The following is a 12,465-nucleotide window of genomic DNA, read 5'->3' as shown; positions in this document are numbered from 1 at the left end:
CCTAGGTAACGACATTTATGTCCATTTACTATTTGAAATCTATCCGTAATCTGTAGATTTATTATATACAAAAAATATCAATAAAATTTTCAACAAATCACAACTTAGCTTAGAAACTTATCAAGAGATTATAGATAAAAATACAAATTTGTATTAAAGTTGTTAATATGTTTTATACGCAGATACATTTCCTAACATCTGACACTATAACTTATATACATATAATTTAGGTAATTTTATGTATATAGGTAATTTTTTTTGTTGTTTTATACGCCTTATCTTACTAATTGGCTGATAATTCTTGGGAAAATGGCGAAATCTTTTTTCTATTATGTACGAGTATGTACAAACAAAAGAATTTATGGGGTCAGCATATGCAAGGACCAGTTTTGAAGTATAACAACAATAAAAAAAACGAAAGTATAACAACAATAAAAAAAATTATATGTAGGTACGCAACAGAAAACCATCTAAGGTAAACTATTTATTAGCTACCTATAGAGGACGTAAGGATAATAAATTATAAAAGACCTAAAACCTACGACAGAATTACATTTAGATACCCGAAATATAATTAATTATATCAGCATATAGTAATCAATGCATAACAATCAATTGTACATCGAATTGGAAAAAACTTCGAAAATAGCTTGGCTGGTTTGAATTTTGCTTTGCTCGGCTCAAAATTCTTTGAGTTAAAGCTCAAGGGATCGACCAAAAAATCATACAATTGGTAATTCTGTGCGGTTATTGCCTTGAAGTGATGATAGCCTAGTAGCTAGGACTTCGACTTCACTTTCGGGGGAAGAGTTCGATTCCCAGAACGAACCTCTAACTTTTCTAAGTTATGTGCGTTTTAGGCAATTAAAATATCACTTGTTTCAACGGTGAAGGAAAACTATCGTGAGGAAACCTGCATGCCTGACAGCTTTCCATAATGTTCTCAAAGGTATGTGGAGTTCACCAATCCGCAGTGGGCCAGCGTGGTCGACTATGGCCTTAACCACTTCTCACTGTGGGAGGAGACCCATGTCCGGTAGTGGGCCGGTGATGGGTTGATATCATGATTGCTACTTCGGACTTAGTGGACTTCGTCTCACCTAAAGTACTTAGGTGAGCTTAAGTTCACCAGGTAATAAGGGTAAAGTATAAAAAAGCATCTTACCTGATAACATATTAAGGCCATCCTCCCATCATGAGACCACGAGAAGTGCGTCACAGGCGTGCTGCGGTCGTTAATAAGCTCGATACTCCAACGACCCTCGTATTTGATCCACACGAAGATAACTCCAGAGCTGTCACACGACGCCAGCTTCTGGTACGGTTCGTTCCATTTCACCAAAATCACCTATAAAGACGATTGACATCAAACCATATATTACTACTTTACTACTGCCTTAATTGCCGCTATGGTCTAGTATTTAATATGATTGACTACGGATAATGTGGTTCGGATTTCAAATCCCAGGCTGAGATTTTTTTTTATTTACTACAAGTTAACCTTTGAAATCTACCGGTAAGTGATGATGAGGAGTCTAAGATGGCAACCGGCTAACCTATTAGTGGTAAATCAGTTATATTAAAACCATATCCATAATCGATTCCAACGCGACATCGTGCCTCCCACCTGACCAGAACAGGAGAATTTTTCAAATCTTTTGCCGGGAATCAACCCTGGGACCTCCCAGTTAAAAACCACAGCGCTCACCGCTGCTCTAGGGAGGTCGTCAAAATTGTGAGCAGTTAATTTTTGGCAAGGTTTCAGAAATTCGGCCTAGAGTTAGAAAATTGGTGCTGTCTCCCGTTGCCTCGGAGATCATGTTAAGCCATCGGTCCCGGTTTTTATTCCAAGTATTAGATAATAATTATAAAACTTGCCAAGCCGCATTTGAGCAGCATGGTGTCATAGCAGTAGCTCCCTCTGATCCATAGAAGAGGAGGTCTATGCCCAGTAGGACAAGACCGAAGACCCTATACCTAAGTACTACTACTACTCATATTTTCTGGTTAACAATAAAGTTTTTTCCTTTATTTGCCGGTATACCTACTCGTAAGAAAGTTTGGGTGAACGATTGATCTATAAATAAACGCTGGCAACCGAATAAACTCCTAAATTATGAACGTAACTTACGTACGTAGGTAAGTCAGAGACTTTTTTCTGTACCTACTGATTGTATTAAGTTAGCTAGAAGCTAGGTGTTTGGACTATACATCCAATAAGATGAATTAGGGTAACGTTAGCATATGTTTTTTTTTTAAACCTTTACAAGAAAAAAGTGTAGTTAACTCAATTATCCACACACTTAAATGTAATCTCCTCTTGCGTACAGAAATATCAATATTTCAAAGGAGTAAAGAATTAAGAACATAAAGAAACCGTGTACACGACTAATATAGAAGTATCGAAAACCCCTCCACCTTAGAAGTGTTTTTCGAACAGGCGGTAAGTCACAATTCATTTAGCTGTTGACAGTAATTATTTTATCTCAAACATTCTAAACAATAACCATAAAGTGGGAAAAATTGGAAAAAGTTTGTGAGCTACCAACATTCCGCGGGTGTGAATTGAGATTTTTCACTGTTTTCGACACAATGTACTGCATGCAATAATGGCTGAATGAAGAAGAAGAAGAAGAAACACTTTATTGCACGTATAACATACAGGAATAGAAACAGTAAAGAGTATACAGTACATGCAAGACAAGGCGGCCTTATTGCTGCAAGCAATCTCTTACAGGCAACCTTTGTAGATAGGTTCTGTATTTTCTTAACTCTGTGCAATGGAGGTACGTGAAGCCTTGGAACTTACAAGGTGGCAGCCGCCGGGTAAAAGTAATTCAAAGACGAGGTAAATAAATTCTGTCAGGAACGAATAGCTACAAGCAGACTCATTACGGAGAACATTATTTCGACGAGCATTCAAACACCGTATTCATTTTAATTATGTAAAATGGAAAAAATGTAGGTTTACCTACCTAGAATTTCACCATTCAGCCTTTCAGAACGTTAATTACTTTAATCTTGGAAGATGAACTGCTTTTAAAATGTAAACTGGCTTGAACTTTTTTTGGCATTTAAGAAATTTTTCGGTGTCGTGAATCGAAATGTTTGGTCCTTGCGTTTTCACTGTTCACTTTTCACGTAGTTTAGTCGCTATGCTAGCCAGTTCCGTTTAAGGTTAACCAATGTAATGTAGCGGTGATAGCCTTGTGGGAAAGGTCTCGGCTTTCCTTTCGTGGAGACCGAGTTCGAGCCCCAGCATTTACCACTGACATTTCGGAGTTATGTGCGTTTCAATCAAAGCCATTTAAATATCACTTGCTTTAAACGGTGAAGGAAAACATCGTGAAGAAACCTGCATGCCTGAGAGTTCTTCATAATATTCTTAACGGCATGTGAAGTCTAACAATCCGGTAATGGGTTACTAGTGATGATGAATGTAATGTAAGTATCTCATTGCATTGGAAAAATTCCACTTCACATCCACATATTTTAAATAAAAACTTTATAAAACCGTTTCAATAATTAAATGATCCCTAGATGACTTAAAACATTGATAAATCGCAGGTTTCTCTTGGAAACCGCGTTAGAAACGAGGTTAAATAAAATATATTTATTGCTAAAAGATGGCTCTTCAAATCACGGTACTTAAACGGTTTACGAGAAAAACCTGCGACTTGTCAGTGAATTTTAGTTCTTAACAATCTTGTTAAATAAGGAGAAATAGACTAGAGTTATAATACCTAAATAAATATTTGAACAAAAGCAATCAATTTTCACGCTCTTGTTCAATTAGCTTAGCGATTCAGCGCACAAATTATGTAGTTAGCATTCAAGGTCTATCCAAGGTCCTAGGCAGACGCGAATGCTGGGGCGATTTTATTTCTCTAAAACATTGTTCATTCCCTTTGTGCGGATTATGCATGCAGGATTATTGAACACCGGGACATGTGCATCTGGACTGCATGGACGTAGCAGATTAACTCAAATATATGCTTCTCTATATATATATCTTCTGTTAATTATGCCCCTTCATTTCCTCGTCCTATCTGCTAGAAACTGGAAGAGAAAATGGCAGACATACTCGTAACTATTTCGAGGTTGACACCTACTGTACGGGTTCCTAAGCTGCTTGCCTGGCTGCTTTGAGAGCCTTTGGTTGCCTGGAATAACGTAGGAGTTTGGACGTAATTACTAAAATAATATTAGCTCACATAACAAGAAAAAACTGCGAGTAGGTATTTCAACTTCCAACCTAAATATTTTATTATCTCGAGATATCGCATCGTATCACACGCTTCACGAGGTCGAAATACACTGAATATTTTAATATCAATAGGTATAGATTCGCTACTTGATGGTCGATTGTCGTAGGACAGCGACATTTATTGCTGATTGGCTCATACTGTTTCGCTATTGATAAAAGACCATTATAACAACTGCGATAATCTTAAAATGATAATCACAATGAAATAACAAAATTCCCGTTGAATGCAAACTGTCCATCAAAATTAGCGTTGCAGTGTGACTGTTTTATACTTGTATTTTGCATCAAAAGACTGTGGAGCCATTAATAACGAAGATTGGCAGGCATATGTAACGTGAGAATTAAAAATACATAAATCCAATAATTTAAACGTTATTCATCCTCACAGTTAAACATTTCGCTGAACTAATATCTTTTGATTAGAATCTGAGAGTTGTTGATTGTAGCAAAGTTATAAAAAGATAATTGAAGTTGGCTGTAAGATGAAAAGCTTCTTAGACAGAGGTTTTGTTTAAGTTTGACGCGGCTTTGCAGCCTGTCTGGCGTTAACGCGAGGGGAATTCACAAAGTAGAAAACAAGAAAATATTTTCTTCTTCTTTATTATATGGAACATCTATTGTTCTCGTTAAAATTGTGTTTTTTATTGTTGAAATAAAACTAAAGTAATAACTAAGATGACTAATTTAGTAACTATAACAATATAAATAAGTATTTTAACGTATTTATTTTACCTAGCTGTACTTTGCAACAATTCGCTTCGGCTCGCTCTGTTATCAATTATTCTATCCATGAATATTTTTAGAACCTTTTTTATATGTGATCCAAATATATGTAACCGTCGAAACTAGGCAATTCGTAGATGCCTACGGGTTACGTCCTTCACAGCTCATCGTAGAACATTACCTACGTGATCTACGAGTATGTCTACGACATTCGCTATGACGTACGGGCTTAAACGATTTAGTCTCCTTTGTTTGAAATGCGGCTTACGTCTGGAAAATGATTAATTGAAAGTCACGGGCTTTGATATTATTTTATGTTTGCGATAATAACGGGGAACGACGGCTTAACGCACTCTCCGATACACTGGTCTTTATTTATCAGGTCTGTTACCCACTTACTGAAATACAAATACTGTGGGTGTGTCTTTGCGTGTGTTCTTACATCAGAGCGGTGCCCTCGCAAGTTGTAGTTGGTGCGTAATGGAAGCTCATGAGGGCGCCGCGCGTGCGAAGATGTGAACGTAACGCCCACCACGCCGCGTACGTTGCCCGTTGCCAGCCACCCCTCTTGGTAATAGTTGTTTCGATTCAGCTTCCATCCCTCCTCCTGAAGACAATCCAAAAAAAAAGTAAAGCAGGTGCATTGATATTTACTTAAAAACCTCAAACCGTATGAATATAAGCCGAAATCGTGGTTATAAGAGCAATCGATCGAGCGATCTATGCTCTAAGCCGAACTTTTTTTGTTCTCCTTTCTGTTCCCTTTTCTTAGCTACATGTCTTGTTATTAATATAGGCCAAAGTTTGGAAACCGTTAAATATTATTCCATGGAATTTTGCCAAGACAAAGTTGAAATAAGCCCGCGAGCACGTCATCGCAGTCAGCACACGTTTGTTTTTGAGGAATTCAAAAAATTCAAAAATTCAAAATTCAAAATTCATTTATTTCAAGTAGGCCTAATACAAGCACTTTTGAAACGTCAAGTCTGTCCGTGTGTAGTGACTCTACCACCGGTTCGGAAGGCAGATTCTACCGAGAAGAAGCCGGCAAGAAACTCAGCAGTTGCTCTTTTCCAACATCAAAAATTTACATTTTATATTTTAACATTCATTTTTCTATCTTGTGAGAGATGAAAGCGGAGCCGGATGCTTCCAAGCAACCTTGTCATTAAGAAACTCATCAATTGTATAATAACCTCGCTGTAATAAATGTGTTTTAACACATTCTTTAAACTTATGCATTGGTAGGTCCAAAATTACCTTAGGAATCATATTATAAAAGCGTATACTCAATCCCACAAATGACTTCTGCACCTTTCGCAGACGATATGCAGATGTCACTAATTTATGACCATTTCTTGTAAGTCGACTGTTTATATCCACTTTTTGTTTATAAAGACTAATATGTTGTCTTACAAATACTATATTGTTATAAATGTATTGTGAGGCTACCGTAAGTATACCAATTTCTTTAAATTTTTCACGGAGGGATTCACGTGATTTAAGTTTATATATTGACCGTACAGCTCTTTTCTGCAATATGAATATAGTTTCAATATCAGCAGCTTTGCCCCATAATAAGATCCCGTAAGACATCACACTATGAAAGTACGCGAAGTAAACAAGTCTTGCTGTTTCTACGTCAGTAATCTGTCTAATTTTCCTGACGGCGTAGGCAGCCGAGCTTAGTTTACCTGAAGCTTACAATCCAAGGTCATGCCCAGAAAAACTGTGGAATCTTCCATTTTTAGTGATTCTCCATTTATTATTATATTTTTATTAACTTTCTTTACATTTGGTAAAATAAATTCCACACACTTAGTTTTTTTTGCATTTAAAAGTAAATTATTGACAGTAAACCAGTGCGACACATGCGACATAGCACGGCTTACATCGTCAGAGTTGTCTCTACCTCTATCATTAGAGATGTATCATCAGCAAACAGTACAATGTCACAGGTTTCACTGACATGGTGTGGTAGATCATTTATATATACCAAAAATAGAAAGGGACCCAAGATTGAACCCTGTGGGACACCCATTGACGTAGCCGACCCCTGCGACTTAATGTCTTTTATGCAAACCCTTTGGGTTCTGTCACTGAGATAAGAGGCAACCAAATTTAGTGCAACGTTTTTGATACCATAATGGGCTAGTTTAAGAAGCAAGGTTTTATGATCAACACAATCGAATGCTTTAGATAGATCACAAAAAACACAAATGGCATTCTGCGAACGTTCCCAGGCATCGTACACATGTTTTAAAAGTTTAGCGCCTGCATCCGTGGTGCTACGACCTTTAGTAAAACCGTACTGCTCCGGATGTAGTAAGTTATTTACATTGAAGTGATTCAAAAGTTGATTTAATATAATTTTTTCAAAGACCTTACTAAGAGCTGGTAAGATTGAAATGGGTCTGTAATTGTTAATGTCGTTTTTATTGCCAGATTTAAATAGAGGTATAAGTTTACTATGTTTCATTAAATTTGGAAAAGTACCTCTATCAACACATTCATTAAAAAGTATGGCTAAGTAAGGGGCAATAACGTCTATAATGTTAGATATTACCATTACAGACATACCCCATAAATCACCGGTTTTTTTCTGTTTCAACAACTTAAAATTCTTTATTATATCATATGCAGATATATGTTTAAAATTAAATAAAACGTTGCACTCATTAACGTTGTTCCTCAATAAACTCTGAGCTGCAGTAGGTGAAGAATTAAGTGAATCAGTCAACAAAATAGGAACACTCTGAAAAAAGTTTTCAAAGGTACTTGCAACCTCACTGTCAGCGGTAACTTTATTATCATTAATAATTAATTCAAAGTTTACGTTGCGAGATTTAGCTTTCCCAGTTTCATTATTAACAATTTTCCAGGTTGTTTGTACTTTGTTATCCGATTTTATGATTTGATCCTTAAAGTATAGCGACTTAGCATGAAAGCAAACGTTTTTAAACGTTTTAGAGTACATTTTTACGTGTTGTAGGAAAGCTGGAGTATGGTTATATTGTTTTTCACTATAGAGCTCATACAAATTATCTCTACTTTTGTATATGCCAATAGTTGCAAATGCTGTCAGGATGACCGTTCTTAAAGATGATATTTCACCTTTGAATCGCGTCAATTTGCTCTAAGTCTACACTTGACGATATGTTCATCTTTGTTTATATTATTCAAAACTTAATGTAATTTGTTGGCCACAATGATCTGATCTTAAGTTGGTTATTATCGATTTACCTAAGATATCACAGTTGAGAAAAATATTATCTAAACATGATGTTGAGGTTGCTGTGATTCTAGTAGGTTCACTAAAAGCATAATTTAAATTAAAACATTTAAATAAGTTTAGCAACCTAGTCGTAGTTGCATTACTAAGTAAAATATCAACATTAAAATCCCCGCATACTATTGATTTTTTTGTGGATACAGACAATCGCTTAAGCACATCTTCCATTACATCCTCAAAAAGGCTAAAATCACCTGAGGGGGGACGATATACACACACTATTATAAATCGCTCCAGCTCCACACAAGATAGTTCTACAGTGCGTTCAACAGAAAGACTAACCATGTCTTTTCGCTCCTTACAAGTTATATTATTGTGTACAAAAATTAAGGACCCACCATGAATTGCAGTCCTTCTGAAGAACACACTTGACATTTTGAAATTCCTTAAGATAACTGCTGGATGTGCACCAGTGAGCCAATGCCCAGTAATACACAGAATGTGTATATTGAGTTTTTCCACAAACAGTTCTATTTCAATTTCTTTGCCGGTTAAGCTCTGTATATTTTGATGTACAATGTGTTGAATGATTCGTAAACCGAACCATGAGGCTTCTAAATAGATATACACATTCTCGATATCATAGATTAAATTCTCCATTAGAGCTCTAGTAAGTATAGCTAAGTTACTCTACACTACTTTTATCCTAAATTATTTATTCCATCGAACACGAAATTGCTGTTAGGAATATGGTATGAATTGTAGAAGTTGTTAACTTTTTTCCAACAAAAAAAAATTTGGGAATGTTTTTTTTGAGGCTTCGGCAAGAAAACCCGAACCAAAGTGTACGCATGCAAGAAGGGCTTAGTTAGTAATGAAACTGTGTAAGCACGTAAAAGCTTACCCACTTAATTCTTATTTTTACCTGATTTAATATCAACACACACGTGTCCAAAATGTTTACATAATTCCAACATTCTCCCTACGACTAATTAAAATTATTATTATTTATGCCACTTCATATCACTACTTGCCACTAAACTATCTATTGTGTATAATACTGTACACAATACTATAATATAGTGGCAAGTATATACGTGTGTATACACACAAGAAAATTGTCCGTGTCTACATTATTTCTCTCTTTACGTATTTTCACGCCAGTACGTACAAGTGGCATTGCATCTTTCCACAAAACACATAGCCTTTACTATACTGCGTATGCCAATCATTTTGAAAGGGTCAAATGAAAGTGTAACGTTATTTAGTCATCACGTTGATAATATATATATGTTTCGCCATTAAAGAACAAAGGGTTACGGTAAAGGACAACACATTCCGGAGTTTGGAGCTTCGGACAAGCAATTTACGTTAATTGAAATGAAACATATATACGTATAGATTATGCTTCTCTTGCCTACAAGAACAAGCAAATGAAAAGCTCATTCTCTATCAAACCCTTTATAATTTCTCTTTCAAACCTCATTATTTTTAAAAGTTGTAAATCACTCAGCAAATTACCGCCTGCTTCTATCCTGATTTTGAGTGCGGATAGATGAAAGTGAACAGTTAAAAAAACGCTAAATAAATTTCAAATTACAATGACGAGGTTTAAATGCAAATAATGGATAGTAGTGCGTAACGACCTGGCAAATTCAGTAAACCGGAGATGAAAGATTGATTGACAGTTAGGCATATTGCATGTAGGTATATCTACGAGTACCTTCGTCGACTAGACACATGTGTAACACGCTCTGGCGGCACACCGGAAATGGAAGACAGATTGCCAATTGGACATATTACTGGCCTTCGCAGACTGGACTTAATTCTGATACACCCATTATAAAGCTTAAACTTGACCGGATACAATTAGTTTCATAACGAATTGGTTGAATTCGTTTACCTATACACATGTTGGTGTAACTTCCCAATTCTTGCACATATAATTAGAAAGTATTCGTTTATTCATACAAAATGGACTGTTCATCAAGTGGTTCTGAAGCACATGTAACGCCGGATTTCATTAAAAATTTCAGGCAATCTAAAATCTTCTGCCAAGATTTCAAAACAAAGATACCTCAAATAGAACAAAATTGGATCAAGTTGCGAGATGAAAAAGGAGATTATTATTTCAAAAATATTTTTATCGCTGTTTCATCACATAATTTTTTCCCATAATCGATATTAAAATAAGAATTCTCAGCGCGGAAAAACCCTCGCTCGTGGATTGAAACATCTCGGATGAGAATGGGATACTTTCCAACTCGTTTAACAATTTATAAGACAAAATAGAGCTCTATCGCTAAGTTCTTAAAAAACGATGCTAGTATTTATAACACTACCAGCATCCTATGCAATAAGCTCGGCGGCTATCCGTGTATTTATTAAACCGCACCGTGATTACTGCAAAATGCAAATGTCGCGCGGCCAGCACTTAAGCTAGAAATTAACTTTGTATAATGGGCGAGAGCGCCATTGAATAATTATTGACAAAGCTAGACTATGTTTATTAATAATACTAAATGAAGCCCACTAGCCCACCAACCCATATTAGAGCGTGGTGGGTCTATGATCTAAAACCGTCTCTCCTATGAGAGATGAGGCCTGTGCGGTGTACGCTAATAGGTTGCGGATGTTGATAAATAGTAAGGTGATAATGTTTGATATCGTTGCACGCCCGCATTGTCAAAGGCGTGTGGTGGGTGTGTGCACTAGAATCAACTGTGAGGAGACCTGTGATTAGCAAATGGACATGTCATGAATTCGGAGTATAATCATGAAAATTAATTATTGTATGTATTATATTATTTATTCCTATTTACTTAGAAGCGTATTCTGTATTAATATAATATTGTATGTGAAACATAACGTTATAACAAGAATTCATTCAGCCAAAAGCTTTTAATAGAGGCTGAGTGAATTCTCTTTATCACGTCGAATATTTGGCTTGCGTAATATAAACAACGTTCAATTTTCATTAAACGGACGGGTCAAGCCTATATACTACGTGCCTCGCGGTTTCAGTCGCTTTAAATTCAAATAGCATTTATATACAAATCTTCTTTATTTATAGTAATACTAGCGGACCCCAGCGCCATCTTTCGGGCTGATTTGTGAATCTAAACCATCCAGGATGCCACCCAAACGCATACAAAAAAAATCATTCAAATCGGTCCATCCGTTTAGGAGGAGCTCAGTTACATACACACGCACTCAAGAAATATATATATAAGATTGACGGACCACGCAATCCCACCAGACAGTTATTGGTAAACAACCGCGTGGTAACAGAGTAAAACTTCCCAGGGCTAGCAAGAAACAAGGCAAACAAAGTGTCGCCCGGTGTCTTCAACCTGAGTCATAGGTGCGTGCCCGTAATTACACAGGCGACGGAGCTCCTCAGGCACCAGCGTCCTCTATGCTACTACTACCGTCTATTGAGATCACCAACCCGTCTGCCCAGCGTGGTGGTTACATTCAAAGCTCAAATAAAAAAAAAAGTTAATTTATTTTGTTTAGGCCTAGCTTTTGAGCATTTTTTAAACGTCAAATTAGTTTGTAGTGACTCTAGCGCCCGTTCGTAGGCAAATTCTACTGAGAAGAGCCGTCAAGAACTTAACAGATTGCTCTTTTTAAACATTATTTTACGCTTAACAATCTTCTGAATTTTTCTATCTTGTGAGAGATGAGAGCAGAGCGGCCTGCTTCCAAGCAGCCTTGTGGTTTATAGTAACCAAAGTTTATTGAATGTATTTTAACACATTGTTTATATTTTTTTTGATATGGCAAAAATTACTTTAGAGGTACATTATGTACTATCTCTGAGATTTATCTGTGAAACCGAAAGCCTAATAGTTTTTGAGTAAACCACTGCCATAGTTTTAACTGAAAGAAATCACCTGAGATTTATCTGTGAAACCGAAAGCCCAATAGTTTTTGAGTAAACCACTGCCATAGTTTTAACTGAAAGAAATCACATACAGCCTAACATCTCATGCAAAATTTAAATAATGTGGCTTCTGTTACTTTAGTAGTTACTATGCTCGTGTCGTTCTTTTATCTTCAATAGAGTTGTCATGTCATAAGTAAAAACATAGTATGTTTTGAATTCGTTTGTATGGAAAAATAAATATAATTCTTTTGATTTAATATCTTAACAGGGTGATTTCTTATAAAATATGCTTATGTAATTAATATTATTTCGTAATTACGTTTCACGTTGTTTAGCCAAACCCTCGCGCTG

General features: G+C 36.2%; 1 protein-coding gene across 2 annotated transcripts in view; it reads right to left on the bottom strand.

The window, feature by feature from the left end:
• The window catches only part of LOC120626606 (tubby-related protein 4), a 37,262-nt gene that overhangs the window by 16,167 nt on the left and 8,630 nt on the right, over window positions 1-12,465 (bottom strand). For both annotated transcript variants that reach the window (XM_039894217.1, XM_039894216.1), the window contains exons 2-3: window positions 5,433-5,597; window positions 1,166-1,348 (exon numbers count right to left, since the gene is read on the bottom strand). In XM_039894217.1, the coding sequence (XP_039750151.1) occupies window positions 1,166-1,348; window positions 5,433-5,597 (348 nt within the window). The remainder of the gene's footprint in view (window positions 1-1,165; window positions 1,349-5,432; window positions 5,598-12,465) is intronic.

This window comes from Pararge aegeria, chromosome 9, assembly GCF_905163445.1.
Source record: "Pararge aegeria chromosome 9, ilParAegt1.1, whole genome shotgun sequence".
Lineage (NCBI taxonomy): Eukaryota > Metazoa > Arthropoda > Insecta > Lepidoptera > Nymphalidae > Pararge > Pararge aegeria.
This window is presented reverse-complemented; position numbering and strand designations above follow the sequence as displayed.